The 17,511-nt window shown below is 38.6% G+C and overlaps 1 protein-coding gene across 1 annotated transcript; it reads right to left on the bottom strand.

Annotated features, from left to right (window-relative positions):
- Positions 1-7,833: 7,833 nt before the first annotated feature.
- On the bottom strand, positions 7,834-12,792 carry LOC115472880 (regulator of G-protein signaling 1-like). Its single transcript, XM_030207366.1, has 5 exons — positions 12,607-12,792; positions 12,285-12,365; positions 11,789-11,850; positions 10,181-10,347; positions 7,834-8,938 (listed from the first exon to the last, which is right to left on the bottom strand). Exons 1-5 carry the CDS (start codon positions 12,705-12,707, stop codon positions 8,750-8,752), a joined length of 600 nt encoding a protein of 199 aa, XP_030063226.1. The 5' UTR covers positions 12,708-12,792; the 3' UTR covers positions 7,834-8,749.
- Between the last annotated feature and the right edge of the window lie 4,719 nt (positions 12,793-17,511).

The raw sequence follows: 17,511 nt of genomic DNA, 5'->3' as shown, positions 1-17,511 counted from the left end.
GGAAAGCTGGAGGAGGCAAGCCTGCTGCTTTCACTAACGCCGGTGGGGGCACTGCAACTTCAGGTAAAAAAAAATAAAAGATTTAAACACGGGGCGGTAGGAACAGAAAGCAGGGCTGTCAGGGAGCTAAGGGCGGGCAGGTGAGCTGGCCCCAGGAAAAAAGGTGCCGGTACGCTGTACCGGCGTGTATCGGCACAAAAAAAGCACTGCTCCTCACAGCATTGTCTGGAAATGCTGAGAGGAACAGAATTCCCTCCTCTCTGCAATTATTCTTTTGAGGAAAATTGAGAAAGATGGTAGTGATTTCTTAAGGAGGGGGTATGTGTATTTCAGCATCCTGTTGCCCACTTCCCACTTGGTTAGTACCAGAGTTTAAGGAGGGGTGGGTTAGGGCTCATGAGGAGAACAAACCCTGTGGCAGAACCTCCTTATTTGAAGAGCTTTTAATAGCCTAATAGATCCTATGATAATGGAAGCTAGTATGTGAATGTCCCTTTAAAGGCTGGAGGAGGAGAGCCCAGGGCAGACAGTTAGTGAACATTCCATCAAGTTGTTCTCCCAGCTCCCCCCAGGAGGTTTAATGCTCCAATCACAGAGGAGAGAGAGGAGAGATGTTAGTTCCCCTGTAGGATATATATATTTCCCTAGGCTGAGAGAAAGGGAAGGAGGAGGGGGAGGAAAAGAAGAGCCTCACCCAGGATTGGGAGGAGTATGCTGAGACACCCTGAGAATAAACCTTGCCATAGAAATTCAGAGGAGAAAGGTAAAGCCTTGCCCTGAGCCAGAAGCCCTGAAAATGCTGATGCTAACTCCTGTTGAACTCTCTTCTAGAGAAGATGGACTTTAGAGGAAAGATAGTTGGAATGAACTGTATGTAATTTTGCTTTGAAAGAGCAAATCTTCTGGTAGTTTGACTGCACATTTTATTTTGGAATGGTCATGGGAAGGATTGGCAAAAGGAAGCCATGTGGGTAGGACTTTCCCCCTTTACTTGCTTCTACCCTGAGCAATGAAGGTATCAAAAGGGGTATAGCAAAATGCTGGCAAAAGGGCATGGTGCTTGAGCAAGAGTAGACAGGTGGGGTTTATGCTACTAGTATTTGAAATGGTTGGGTGAAAGTAAAGTAGTTGAATTAAAGGACCCAGTTTGAAGAGGGAATATTGAATGTTTTAAACTTGATAGGAAGCAGCAGAAGGTCACTAAGAAGCCTGTGGAATTAAGGTAGAAGTGATGCAGCAACCAACGTTTTTTGTTTATGCCTTCCCCAAGAGAGGGAAAGCATTAGCAGTCACTGAATTTGTAACTCAAAAGGATGCTGGGAAATTATGTATAACTTTAGGGGATTGTGTGTAAGAAGAATAACATCAATGGAAATAAGGATTACTGAATGTTTTAATAAACATACTTCAGAATATTCATGTGGATTAACTTGGATCATTTTTTTCTCACCCCGAGTAATAATGAACAGTAATAGAGACACCTTCCAAGCTTCAAGGCTTGATATTCTATTTTCTATATGGCTTAGTCCTGGAGAGGAGTTGGTTCACTGACTCCATTTAGGACTGTTAACTGTACAGGCGCATATCTTTCTTTATTGTAGCCAAGAGTCTTTTTCCAATTGGCTGAGTTCTCCTAGTGGAGATGCTTATCACAATACAGAAATATATGCATCCTACATCTACCCAACTGCAAAAACACCATCTACAAAACTATCTACACAGTAGGATTTAGCTACCAGGGTTCCAAATAGTGGAACTCTATACCAAAAACCATAAGAAGCATCACAAATCTCCTCCAATTCAGAAAATAAATAAAAACCTACCTCTTCAAAAACTTCTACAGCTAATCGCCTTTCTTTCAAATCTACCTCTTCAAAAACTATATGAGTAAACATCACCAGAACTCTACAACTGAACACAAAAGCTACCACTACCTTTTCTTCTTCAAAAACTCTATGAATAACCACACAAACTATAGATGCCCTCTCCACATTACACAACACTATTGTAACTCCACCAAAATGTAAATTATAAGTCACTTTGAACCAAAATTTGTTTTTGGATAACAGCGGGATACAAGAATGCATAAATAAAATAAAACAAATACTGTATATCCATAGGTATTCCTGAGGGCAGAACTTGGGTAAAGATCTGACAGGCTTGTGAGAAAAGTGCACATGTTTAAAAATATCCATATATGTGTGCAAATTTAGGTGCATCATTTGTGTCTGCCTTCGAGCTGGTGTAAATGGAACAAGTACTTTATGGTAGGGTAATGTTATAATGCACATATGCATATTTATTGCCTTTATAAAACAGGATCAGTAAAACCGAGCTTCTCTGGGTCCCTAACACAAGTGGATACATACTTGACATCAAAATCCCTTTCGGGAAGTGTGAACTCCCCCTAAAATCACAAGTCAGGAACCTTGGAATACAGTTAGATTCAACACTTACTCTAACCCCCTTTTAAACTCTGCCAAGCTAACCACCTTCACCAAGTTCTCTGGAATTCGTTGCCGGAGAACGTGGTGAAGGCGGTTAGCTTGGCAGAGTTTAAAAGGGGGTTAGACGGTTTCCTAAAGTACAAGTCCATAAACCGCTGCTAAATGGACTTGGGAAAAATCCACAATTCCGGGAATAACGTATAGAATGTTTTTGGGGGGAAGCTTGCCAGGTGCCCTTGGCCTGGATTGCCCGCTGTGGACAGGATGCTGGGCTCGATGGACCCTTGGTCTTTTCCCAGTGTGGCATTACTTATGTACTTCAAGAGCTGCTTCTACTATTTGCGACAGCTACGCTGCCTCTCTCCTTACATCGAGAAGGTAAATCCTTTCCCAGTTGTGCATGCCATGGTAACATCAAGACTGGATTACTGCAATGCACTATACAATGGTCTGATTACAAAGGGCCTGCACCAGCTCCAGTTGATTCAGAATGCAGCAGCAAGACTCATAGAAGGTTGCAAGCGACGTGACCACATCACACCATTTTTGCAAAAAACTTCATTGGCTATCAGTACAATACAAGGCTAAATTTAAAACTCTATGTCTGATCTTCAAGGCCCTGAAAGGAAATGGCCCCGAGTATCTGAAGAATCGGATGATCTTCCACACACCGCCAAGGACACTAAAGTCCTCCCAAGGACTTTCAATAACTACACTCTCTCCAAAAAACATTACACGATGTGATACCCGCTAGCGAGCCTTCTCCAGAGTAGCCCCCACATTCTGGAATGCATTTCCTGAAAGAATCTGCTTAACATAAGAATATCTCTACTTCAGGAAGCAGGTGAAAGCTTGGATCTTCAACCAAGCCTTTAATGGAAGAAGTAACTAACTTGTTAGTCTCACTCACACACACAAGGATTGACTCAGGCTGCACATACTGCAGCGGGACATGTTTATCCACTCCTACACTAGCTGAGATAATATTTAACCATCTCTCTGACCTCATGTGAAACTTTCTTCAAATCAGTCACCTTACTCTCTAATTCTTCCACTTTATTGCCCATCTATATGTTACACCTTTGCCTTACCCTTCACTACCAATTATAATGTTCTATTACGTATTGTGTTGACATTGCAAGTAGTATACCATGCCATACTTTGTATTGTTAGTTGAATATTTTTACTGCTGTAATTGCCTATTGCTCATGTTTGATCTATTCTTACTGTTCATCGCCTTGAGTGAATTCCGTCAAAAAGGCGGTAAATAAATCCTAAAAAATAAATAAATACTACATGGTCCTGTGAACTTTCACAGTTAAGATCCCTATTCATACCCTCTTTGTGACTTTTTCCATCAACAACAGAGGATACTAAATTAATCAGATTAGAAAAATTTGGATTGTGCTTTTATATGCTGAGCCATTGAGCCCTATACATGGTCAAATAAAGATCTCACTAAGAGGCTCTCTTACTAATGCTTAGCATGCTAACAGACATTAATGTGTGCTTAGTGCCACGTATAAAATAGGACATGGAACATATAGGACCAGATTCTATATATGGCTCCTAAAAAAATCCTGGTAAACATTTCCATCTAAGCAAGTTATGCATGTAAATTCTTATTGCCAATTAGCGCACATTATTGCTTGATAAGTGCTGTTAAATAAGCATTAAGCCAATTAAGTTACGCGCGTTGTTATAGAATTTGCCTGGATTTCGGTGGAGATCTCTAGGCATACTATAAAGAATCTGGCAATTGTTCCCTAGAAAATCGGTGCCAATTGAAAACACGCTTAGGCGTATTCTATAAGTCATGCCTAAAGTTAGGCGTGGTTTATAGAATACGCATAATGCTGTGCATATGACTAAAATCTAGGCGCAGTAAATTACGCCAATAAAAATGTGTAAATACCCATGCTTAAATGTAGGCATGGACAGGTTTATTCTATAACACTGCGCATACATTTTAGGAACACCCATGACCCACCCGTGCTCCTCCCATAGATATGCCCACTTTTGAGATCTGCATGGTTCGATTTATGCACATTGCCTTATAGAATACGCTTAGGGGTTTCTTTTGCAAACCTGCGGCAAAAGGGGGCCTGCAGTGGCATCGGTGCATATTTTTGATGCATGCCAAGGCCTCCTTTTACCACAGTGGATAAAAGGCAGGTCTTTATTTTTTTTTAAAGAAATAGCCATGTGGCAACTTGCCACATGCCCATTTCAGGTGGGAGCATTTACCACCACTCATTGAGGTGGCGGCAAGGGTTCTCGCACTAACCCAGCGGTAATCGGGCAGCGTGCAGCACCTCCCAATTACTGTTGAGTACTCACTAGCACTACAAAAATAAACATTTTTTGTAGTGTCAGAAATCGCATGCATCAGGGGTGGGAACTACCGCTGGTCTGCTGTGGTAGCCCAGTAATAATTTCATTTTAGCGAGCAGTAAGCCCGAGTTGTAAAAGACCCCCTCAGTGAGCTAGGCACACAGATCCGAATTAGTGCTAATTAGTACTAATTGCTTGTTAACATCCAATTATTGGCACTGACTGGCTCATGCAATGAAGTTATGCACACAAATCAGCTATGTGTGTCGATTTGTGTGCGTAACACTAGGTGCCATGTATAGAATCCAGTGGTTAGCGTGCATTAATGTCCATTAGTATGCACTAAATTTAGTAAAAGGGCTTCTAAATGTGCCCATAGTCACATGAAATGCTTAGCATGCAAAAAGGACAATGTACTAAACTGCAGAAAACTTTGCAAATGGTGCTTTTTGTACCAAAACATAAACCAGTGTTTTATTGGTAAAGCATGCACAACTTGCATACTAGGATATGAAACTCTATCTACAAAGGTTTTAGCTTTTGCAGTGAATACAATTTGCCATGTAATTCTGTGCATTCAAAATTTTATTCAGATTAATAGTTAATGGAGTGCTGTGATGCAAAATCATGCAAATCAGTTCATTAATTATTAGTGAGGGTTAGAAATATACAAAAATAGGGTTCCCATAGGTATCAATATTCAAAAGGGTTTAACTGGGCAAGAGAGGCTCATGCCTGACTAAACCCTGGGTGGTCTGGGGACAGAGCTTGGGCAGAGCCAGCGCTTACCCTGGGATTTTATATAGCGTCCCTAAAGATCCGCACCAAAATCCAGGCATATTCTATAACAATGCACTTAACTTAATTGGCTTAACAAGCTAATCAGCGTTGATAACAGCACCTAATAAACAATAATGAGCACTAACTAGCAATAATTAGAATTTAAGGAAACACCTCACAAAGCATATTCTGTAATGTAGTGCGCCTAACTTCTAACATATGCAGGCAAAAGGGGGCATGGTTATGGGCAGGGAAATGGGCATTTCGTGGGTGTTCCAAAATTTACACATGTTGTTTATAGAATATGGCCCTCTGCACCTAAATCTACATGCTGGGATTTATGTCGGTGTACATGGAGGCGCGTAGTTTTAGGTATTAGGAAATCAACTAAGCGTATTCTGTATACCATGCCTAAATCTAGGCACCGCTTATAGAATACGCTTAAGCAGAAATGTTTTCAGTGCAGATTTTGTAGGTGCCATATATAGAATCTGGCCCTTAGTTCAGAAAAATGGCTTTCCTTTCCTTTTTTATTTTTTTAATATGAAAGTTCTAAACAACACATGCAAAATTAACCTTGAAGGACTTGGGTCAGTAAAATGTATTTATCCTATTCTGTGTATATGAAACAGAAAAAAAAAGATCATGCCAAAAAAGTGTTTAATTCAAAATAAAAAGGGAAATGTTTAATACATTTGAGTCTGAAAACTGATCTCCCTCACCATGGCTAACAGTGTTTATAGTGTTCTTTAAAGCCTGCACTTTTCACCCCTATTCCAAGAAGTCATTGTTGAGGCCATGTGGATCAAGGAGGAAAAGTACACACATTGTTTGTTTGCTTTTTTCACTAGGGTGCATTAAACACTTAGGGTTCCTTTTACTAAGTTGCGCTAACAGATTTAGTGTGCACTAACAATTAGCATGCATTAATGATAAGACATCCATGGGAATATAATGGGCATTTTATCATTTAGTGCACTCTAATCAGCATGCAATAAATCTATTAGCGCACGAATTAGCACGTTAACCATTAGTGCACAAACGCACTCATTGTCAGTGTGGTGGTTTAGTAGTTAGTGTACACTAATATGCACATCAAGTGCTTTTTGTGGTAGGGGACGAGAACTAGGAGGGGCATGGGACAAGAATGGGCATGGTTAGCATAAAACATACCGCATGCTGGAGATTGTGCTTTTAGCACTGGATCACAAAGGTGCTCTACGGCTACCGCACAGGTGGCATGCATCAAATCGGCCCTACCACTGGGGTAGTGTGGGAGCCCAGCGGTAGTTCCAAAGTTGGAGCATGCAGTTTCCCACAGTAGAAAGTAATTTTCTATTTTCTACCGCAGGGGGAGGGAGTTCCTGGCAGTAATTGGCAGCGTGGCCACGTTGCTGTTGCTGTGAGCTGCCTGATTACTACAGGGTTAGTGAGTGAGCCCTTACCACCTTCTAAATAGGTGATGCTAAGGGCTCAGGCAGTAAATAGCTGCTTGCTAATTTTAATAGCACATGGCCATTTACTGCCCCATTAAAAAAAAGGCCTTTTTCCTGCCGTGGTAAAAAGTGGACCAACATGTGCCAATTTTACACGCTCAAACTAGTGCAGGCCACTTTTTACCATAGCTTAGTAAAAGGGCCCCTTAGTGCTTCTTCAATAGGAAGCAGTAAGTATTCACACTAATTGCGAGCATTCTTACTGAACATTTCAATGTGGTAATTGCAGAGGACTTTTTGGGCACACCCAAAAACAATTAGTATGCAGCCTTTGTACTTAAGGCACATTAATTTTTGGTGTTAAGGTGTGTTAAATGTAAAAACTGAGTACACTTTACTAAAACAGCCTCATAGATTGCATTTCATTGCTATCTACTCATTTGTTCAAAGGAAGAATTCACACCAAAAGCAGGTGCAAGAGCTGTGGCTACTTTGTACCCAGGACAAAAGTGTGTGTGACCTTTGATAACTGATGCAAAGCCAATGGCAAAGAGTACTTATGGACTCCCAATAAGGGAAATTTTAAAATGGTTCAGATGAGTTACATTTGTACTGCAAATATTGACAAATAAAAAAATGATCTGTATTCATTTTTAAGATTCAGCTTTCCCCAGCTGTTTGACTTATCATATATTCTAGTTGTAGGCTTTAAAGATGAAAGAGCACATGTCAAATAAGCAAGCGAATACATATTTTTACTCAATAAAGTATACTTTTATTGTATGTTTTTTTTAACAGATGCTCAAAGTGGAGGTCAAAAAACCTAAATAACATAAAACATAATAAATATATTAAAACAATCAGAATGAAATAATATCTAACCAATATCTATATAGTAAAAAGGAAAATCTTTGTACCACTTAAATAGTCACCATCATTCACTTTTATACTTAAAAGGACATTATGGGGGTCTTTTACTAAGCACCGGTAGAGTTTTTACCTCACTGTAGAAATCCGCTGGTGGTAAACACCGAGACACCCATTATATTCCTATAGGCATCTCAGTGTTTACCGCCAGCTGATTTCTACCTTGAGCTAAAAACACTACTGCGGCTTAGTAAAAGACCCCCTAGGTAAGAGAAAGCCAGTATTTTAAATTAAGAATTAAGTGTTAAATAAATATAGCATAATATTATATAATATGAACAAAAATTCACATAAGCTTATTTTATCTTATTTTAAATTTTTACATACAAAATATCTGAAAGTAATTCTAAAAAAAGAAGATATGATTTTATAAATTAATAATCAAGTTTCATGGACCTCTCTCCAAGTTTAGATCTAGTTTACCTCCTCAAATATCTGATTCAATTGAAACAATTTCCATGATCTTTTCTTTTTTCTGCTTCTATCATATAATATGATTTTATGCTTGAAGTTTTTCCCATGTGTATCATTTCTCAGTGTCCTTCAATGTCAATTTAAAGACATCCCATTTCTGTACCAAACCATGTGGGAACTGAGAAGTCAGATTACAGCCTCAGACATAAAACATTTTTTATGTCTCTTCCTTTTCTTTTGTTTTTTGCTTCAGTCCTCCTTCGTCCTACTGTGTCTTTCCTTGGCAGAATCTCTTCAGTAGCCGATCTGCAGCTCATCTACACTCCATCTTCTCTCAGTTGCACTGAAAGATGAAGCTGTTGTGCTCTCTTTTTGTGGAAGCCTGTATCCTCCTGCGTATGGGGTATGTGCTCATCCTTTGTGACCACTTGCCTGGTTTTTGTTTAAAAGGTTCAAGTAAGCTTCTGATTTTAAGAATCGTGGATACGAGTCTCTCTCCATAAGCAGATACACAGTTTTCTGGGCCTCATCAAAACTTGTCAGCGTTGGTTGCAGAACTTGGGTAGTGATAGTCTTCCTTGTATTAAAATCGATATTAATCTGAAAAAAGAAAAAATATTTATTAAATATGATATTGTTATCTAACCAAGACAAAAAACAGTGAAACTACTACTACTACTAATAGCATTTGTATAGCGCTACCAGACGCACGCAGCACTGAACACTTGGCATAGAGACAGTCCCTGCTCAAAGAGCTTACAATCTAGGTAAAATAATATATGTCTGTTCAAATGAAGTTATTACAACCTTAGGGGTCTTTTACGAAAGCATGCTAGCGATTTTAGCGTGTATTAAAAATTTAACATGTGCTAAACACTAAGATGCCTATTATATTCCTATAGGTGTCTTAGTATTTAGCGCATACTAATTTTTAGCATGTGCTAAAAACGCCAGTGCGCTTTTGTAAAAGACCACTTTAGTAAGCAACAGGGCCAGCTGAACCATCAGACAGACTACGCAATCACCTAGATCAGAAGCTTTATTTTGGGGTGGGGGAAGCAAAGATCAACTATAATCAAAGCAAAATGATAGGTCCTGACAGCCACCAAACCCAGGGCTCTGTTTACGAAGGAGCCCTAGTGTTTTTAGAGTGTGCTAAAATTAGCATGCACTAACTGTGTAGATGACCCATAATATTCCTATGGGCGTCTACATGGATAGTGCATGCTAATTTTTAACTTGCGCTAAAAATGATAGTGCGCCTTTGTAAACAGGGCCCATAATAATCATCAATGTGTACTTTTTTTTTTAAAGGAGTAGTGGTAATGAATTTAATCTCAGGGAGGAGAGAAACCTACAGTCATAAATATGGTTATTATGTATATGTGGAATGTTGTTTTATTGTATTTTTATTGTATGTTGCTTTGATTATGGATGTATTTTTATGTAAACCACTTTGAACAAGTATTTGTTACTGGTATAACTGGTATAGAATTTTTTTTTTAAGATAAAGGGGAAGCAAACTCGGAGGATTGCTTAAGAGTCCTCATACATTTGCACCAACCCTGATAAGCAAGGAAGGCTCCATGGCTTGTTAGGAAAGACTTTTTGAGAAACTTTGTTCCTCATTTGAGCAATGAAGCAAGCAGTTATAAGTAATGCAATCCAAAAACCCAAGGTGGAGTCTAAGAGATCTTTAATTAGAAAAATACTGATCAACATATGGGCTTTTTGATCAGTAATAGGACATGCACGATTTTCTCCATATGTATGTCTGCATCCAGAGTTTCATCAGTCCTTATAATCTTTCATGTATATACTTTTAGCACATTTTGAATGTACCTGCTTGGCAGCGTCAGGGTGAACAAATTGCTGATAAATCATTTCTGCTTTGCCCTGCAGTTTATCAGATGATTTTGTTTTCTTGTAGTCCTCACAGGCCAACCAGAACTCAATGTTTTCCTCGCTGAACTCTGATTTCAGAAACTCACTGAAGGCGGCTTGACCAGCTATGAAAAAAATCAAATACAGTAAGTAACCCTGGAGGTAGAAAGTTACCATTAGACTATTTAATGAGACAAGGGACAATAATTATATATTAAGAATGCATTAAGGGTAACTACCTTACTGATGTGATATAGCTATCAGTTGCATCATTCTTAAATAATAAAAGCTAAACTGCACCTATCTGTTAAGTATAAGGTTAGCTCAAGTTATCTGCAGCAGGTCCAATTTTATTCCTATGGACCCTGCTGCAGATAACTTGAGCTTATCTTTAGTAAAAGACCCTCTTTTGTTTTTGTAATACTTTTGCAACATTCCATATTCTGTTGCTATAGATAAATCTGGAACCCCATTAAATTAAACATCCGAGTCAGAAGGGAGATTTATTTCCAGTTCAATAAACTAACCTTTTTTGGGGTATGTTTACTAAGGTGCATTAGCATTTCTAACACACCTTTAAATTTAAGGCACGTTAAATGCTCACGCGCCTATACATTTCTATGGGCACATTAGCGTTTAACACATGTAAACCATTCATGCATGTTAAAAACGCTAACGCGCCCACAGTGCACCTTAGTAAACATAGGCGTTTGTGTGGTTATCAATGTGGGCTACTGTTAAGATGTGTTATTTTTCCACTAACTCATGGCCGCTGTCAGAGACAGGGTGCTGGGCTCGATGGACCCTTGGTCTGTCCCGGCATGGCGATGCTTATGTACTTATGTACTTATATTGTAGCACAGATCCCATTTTATGCAATGAGACCTAGTTATTACTAACTGTGGTTAATAGTATTAATGGTAGCCTGCACTGATACGTTTCCCCCTAAAATTAGGTAAATTGTTTTTCAGCACTATGCAGTATTGGCTAAATAAATGATAACGGGTATGTCTCAAAAGCCCACTTACTTCTAGCACATGCGTTTTATGCTAATTTTCAAAAACTGAATAGCATGCTAATTTCCTATTAAAAATTAGATAGCATGATGTACATGTAACACCTAAAATCTATTCTCTTCTCATTTCCATTATCCATGATGTATTGTAAGCCACATTGAGCCTGCAAAGAGGTGGGATAATGTGGGATTCAAATGCAATAAATAATAATAATAATAATAATGTGCATGAGGGTGTCCATATTTTGCAACTGCTATTAGTGCAAATGACCAAGTAGAGGTAAAATAGAGTACATATAATTGAATGCCCAATATACACTCGCTTATTCCCTCTCTGCTAGGAATGGCTCTTTTTAGCCTTTATAAAAGCATATGCACTCTGAAAGACTGTGTGCTTATTATCCAGTCAAAAGACAGCAATTTGTAGATAGGACTTTGCACAGTGATATATGGACTTATATACTGTATCTGGATGAGTTTTCTTTAATAGACAAGAAACTGTAATATTAAACTTCAAAAACTGAAGATAATTAGATGGTGGGCATACTTACTTTGACCAGCAAGCAGCTTATCCAAGGAAAGGGACCACTCTGCCACCTCCTCTGGAGAGAGTCTAAAAAAGAAGGGGGAACAATGTTTTAATTTAAGCAATTCTGTTAATCTCGCTCATTAGTTAAATCCACTAACTTCCATTGCTTATTTAGCACCTTTCTTAAAAATATGTAAGTAATCTAAGGAAACTTCCAAGAATGAGAAAAGCAAGTGCAATAGATTTAATTGAGATAGCAACATATCAAATATCTACAAAAAAGTCATAGTTCATAAATGTAATTGATATTCAATTACTTAACCTTATTATTATTATTACTTAACCTTATTATGTAGAGAGGTAATATTTTTAAATTAATTTGCTTTAGTACTGGGATCCAAAATGATCAAGGGACTATTTTAGAAACATGCAGTTGTTTCATTATTACTGTCAGAAGATGCATCACATCAATGTACTGTACATATTAAGTATTAAACTGAAGAGAATTTGATACTCACTTATTGTGTTTGGAAGCAGATTTGGTACTGGACTCCAAATGAGGCAACATAGATTTCAAATAGGTTTTCAAGTCTATTCCACTGGGAAAAAAAGGAAAAAAGCAGACAAATGTAATAACACAATATTTAACTCTTAATATATCCAATGTATAAAACTTTGTATTAAACAATTGCTACTTTTCTTTTCAGTAGAATCAGTATACTGCCATGTGCATGCAATATCACATGCTGTACTGCTAGATATAGATTGATTCTCAAAATATATCTATTTTGTTCAATAGGCTTTGCATGTTATATATTTGAACACATAAAGTGTACTTACAAAGACTTTGATTTCTTTTTTTCAGTCATGTCCTCTTCAGATTTGCAATCTGTCTCATTTAGGTTAGTAGGGCTAGTATGATGGAAGAAGATCCCAGGCATTGTGCTGTGACTTGATGCTGATTTCTGCACTTAATCCGTATCTCCACGAAGAACAAATACCAGCCCCTCTAGCTGTACTGCCACCTTTTATAAACAAGCAGACACTGGGTCTCATGTGAAAAAGCTTGTTGATGAAACGACGTTACCACAACAGCGGAAGTTCCCCTTTTCTTAAGCAGACTTGACGTCTGAAGTCTATTTGAGAAAAATAAAGTGTGATGTTGCCTGTCTCAGCCAGTTAACACCACATCCGTCTTTCTGCAGCAGAAAAAATGTTTCTGTAAACCAAAAGTAAAAATGGCCATCATTTAGGTTATCAAAAATGTGATTTTCTCTTGCTTTTGCACTAAAAAGATTTAGGAACATGTTTGCTAAAATGGGATGAGCAGTTCACACTGCTGTTAGTGCACAATTGAGGTAATCTTTTCTGAGCTTGCATGACAGCACATATTAATTCATGTGCTAAATATATACTGCACTCTGGGTGGGGAATGGATGCAAACTATTAGTATCAGTTAGCATATGGTACTTAATGGCAAGCAGGAATACTAATGGCCACCTAAATAGAAGGTAATACATGTATCTGTGCTAATTGTCCACCTCCGCTTACACTTACGTTGCCTATTAAGATGTTTTAATGTATATTGTATTGATATTCCCCCAGATTCTATATATGGTGCCTTAAATTCTGCATGAAAACTGAAGCGTATTCTGTGACAATGCACAAGTTAATTGGTTAACTAGCTAATCAGTGCTGTTAATTGGATTTTAACAAGCAATTATCAGCACTAATTGGCACTGAGATTTACATGCACAACTCGCTAAGTGTATTCTATAATGTGGTGCATCTAAATTCTAAGTTGCATTGTTGAAAAGGGGCATGGCCATGGGCGTGGCGTGGGCATTTCTAAAATCTATGCGTATTATTATAGAATACACCCACTCTGTGCCTAATTAAGGCATCAGGATTTATACCAAGTAAAACATGGCCTAAATGGCTGTGACTAAATTTGGTTGTGTGGCGAGCTGCTCAGTGTATTCTATGTATTGTGCAGAACTTTAAGCCTATTCTATAAAATGTAGGCATACTTTAGAGAATACACATGGGCATATTTTTTTTTCTGTTCAGATTTTTCAGGTGCTATATATAGAATCTACCCCATCGTAAGTAGCATACTATGCCATTATGGACTGAATTCTACAAATAGCTCTGAAAAATCAACATTAACTAAAAAAACATGCTAAGTGATATTCTATAAATGGTATTTAAAGTTAGGAGCTGTTTATAAAATAGTGTTTAACCATGAACCATGCCTAGCTTTAGACATAATGATTTACACCAACTAAACCCTGGTGTAAATCCTCATGCCTAAATAAGAGCTCAGATCCCCCTTATTCTATAACAGCTCTCGTAAATTACATGAATGTCCCCAATCCACTATGCCCTTCCCACAGCCATGCCCCCTTTTTGGAGCCATGCGTAAAACTGACAAAGGAATCCGGGCATGTAAATATGCACATATAAATTTTAATTGATGCCAATTAGCACAAGTAATTGATTGTGAGAACCCAATTATCGGTGCCAGTTGGCTCATTATTCAATTAAATTGCGCATGCATGCAATTTTTAGCACCACATAGAATTTGGGGGAATATGTACTATTATCTGAATATTTTTCTTGTGATATTGTCTATTACCTATGCTCAGATATCTTGTTGTACATGGTTTGGGGTGAATTTCTTTAAAAAGGCAGTAAATAAATCCTAATAATTAACTAAATAATTGTCTCTACACTTGGGAATGCCATTTCATACTCCATATAAAATGTGGAAAGAATGCAGATCAGTAGAAGATACAAATGGATCTTTATTGAAGAAATACAAACCAATACAGTGCTTGACACAGGCCGTGTTTCGCCCACAAAGGGGATGTGTCAGTGGCTATGTGGTATATATAAAGCTCTTCAACACCAAAAATATATCAGTAACCTCTTGGGTAAGGCACTGTAGCAAAGGAAAAAACAGCATAGTGACTATACATCTATCGATATGCTCTCCAGGAGATGGCAGTGTGCTCACAAACACACAGCAGGGTTAGCGCAGGACCCTTGCCGCCACCTCAGTGGGTGGCGGTAAGTGCCCTCCCCCCCACGAAAAGGCTGTGTGGCAAGTGCAAACTTACCACATGGCCATTTAATTTTTTTTTTTTTTTTTACCTGCTGCGGTAAAAAGGGCCTTGGTGCATGGCAAACATGGCCGTCGCTGTTAGCAAATGGCCCCTTTTATCACAGCTTAGTAAAAGAGCACCATGGTGTGGACGACAAAGCTAGTGCTAAATGGATTTGTCTGGGAAATGAATATACTTGGCTTCAGATCTATCAGAGGGCACAGAATGAAGCATGCTTCATGTTCTTAAATTCTCAATGATATTTTGCATTTTCTTCACCAATCAGGACTCTATTTCTCCTGCAGTTCTCTTATAGTTAAAGGAAAAATGTAAGCTCCTAGTTTCTAAGCTTTGCTTTTAAATGTACCATACAGACCTGCTTCATTTACCTAATTAATATAAATATCTATCTTGCAGGAGGATGTCAGCATGAGGGCATGATTTCCATATATATACATGACTCTACAATCAGTCTGCCATTAAGCTATCCACAAATCACCCTGAGATCATCTGAAATGCAGGAGATGACAGCCAGGACATCATCTGTGGTCTACTGTGCTCATAGGATATGTCATGACTGCATATTTTTGCATTTTGGTTTAGTGACTTCTGTTTTTTCAATAAGAGTTTATTAGGGAGTCTAAATCCCAGGTACATGTCAGAGAGTGGCTGGGAGTGAAAAAGAATCAAATATAGCAAGATAAAGTCATGGAGTGCTTTTATTCTCCAAGCCAGCAAACTAAACAAAAATTAGACTCTGTTCAGCAAAGACTAAGGAAAGCAAAAGAGCTGCAGCTGTTTGGATGAAGGATTCTTTTGGGGGGGAGGGTTCTGCTAAGTCTTGCATCAGAGCTGTTCGTTTTAATCTAGACCTCAGAAAAGTCCTGAAATAAAGGAAGTAGCTGCACGTTGCTAGAAAAAGAGAAGTTGCAGCGTTTGATAGGAGAATCAATCTAGCTCAAGAGTGAGATTGGCTCCAAGAGTCACACAAACTGTAAGGAGTACAGAAAACAAAAACCATACAACTCTAACCCAATATAAAAATTGTGTTTCCAATTATTTTTTCTTTTTTTGTTCAATTAGTTAAGATTTTTTTTATACTTTTAGTGCTTGATATTCAAAAAAGTTTAACCTGGATGGAGAAGCGCCTGCCTTGTTAAATCACACTGAGCGGTCTGGGAGGAGATATTCAGTAGCACTTAGCTGGACTGGACACCATCACACTTCTGCATTTATGTTAATCTGCTATTCTTTCTTCTCATTTCATTGATCTTATTCAGATTACATTAATGATCTTCATTTGTTTGACATGACATGGAAAATGTGAATATTTCCTATGTTGTTTTGAGCTGTTTTTGCCTGAAATAACAAGAAAGAAAACAGAAATTGTGCTTATTTTCTTCTGTTGTAAATAGTGCATACTCTTCCAAAAGAATGCACATAATTTGCAAAGAATGCACACTTCTGGGAAATAATGTCCACTAGTGCGCACTTTTCTTTCCCAACAGTGTGCACTTTTTCAGAAGGGTAAGCACTCTTTCTGAAAGATTGTGCTCTATCGATTTTGCTTCTGAAATATAAAAAAATTAAAAACAACAACAACAACAAAAACCTAAAATACCCATAAACTACAAGGGAAACTGAACTGTTTGTTTTGCTTACTCTAGAATATATCAGTGGAAAATCATGCATTATAACTGGAATTTAGCGGGGGGGGGGGGGGGGGAATTCATGAAGGTGCGGTAAAAGTTCATCTTTTACTGCACATACCACAGGATTCAACAACCTGTGGGATCTCAGAACTACAGGTTGCTGAATCCTATTTTAGAATTATACGCTGCTTGCAAATAAGACCCTAGTGGTAGTCACACAAGCCATTTTAAAGCCAGTGCAGGACTGGCTAGGAGCAACTGAGCAGGACTGGGCATTGCTGCTACTGAAGACCCCTGGATCCTCAAATGACCCTCCAGACCCTGAAGACTCCCTCAACCCACTAATGATTATTAATAGCAGCCCCTGTGGGGTGTTGTACAGTGGGGGGTGGGGCTTGTCAAGGGGCCCAGAAGTCGGGGGAATCCCAGATCTGCAGTCATGGGAACATTGAGCTTCAGCTTTGTGGCATTGTATGTGAAAAATAATATCAGAGCGGCTGAAATGCAGGGGAACTGGGGAAAGGAAGAAGCTATATGGATTGTTCTGGAAACAGAAGATGGAACCTGTATCCACAAGGGTGTTAACTACAGACCTCCAGTACAAATGGAGAAGCTAGACAAGGATCTGATCGAAGATATCCATAAGTTTGGTAAGAAAGAGAGGCATAGTTGCTGGGAGATTTCAACTTGCCTGATGTGAATTGGAACTTCCCGTCGGCAGAATCGGAAAGAAATAGGGAGATTATGGATGCCAGTCAAAGTGCTTGCTCAGATAAATAGTGATGAAACCCACGATGGAAGGGTTGACACTGGATCTAGAGCTCACAAATGGAGGCAGTATTTCCAGTGTCAGTGTGGGTGCCCATCGAGGCAATAGTGATCATAACACGATATGGTTTGATATAAGAGCAAAAGCAGAGTGCAACCAGAAAAAACTCAAAGTACTGGATTTAAGACGTGCTGATTTTGGTAAAATGGGGGAATAC

This window comes from Microcaecilia unicolor, chromosome 6 (genome assembly GCF_901765095.1).
Source record: "Microcaecilia unicolor chromosome 6, aMicUni1.1, whole genome shotgun sequence".
In the NCBI taxonomy this organism is placed as follows: Eukaryota; Metazoa; Chordata; class Amphibia; order Gymnophiona; family Siphonopidae; genus Microcaecilia; species Microcaecilia unicolor.
This window is presented reverse-complemented; position numbering and strand designations above follow the sequence as displayed.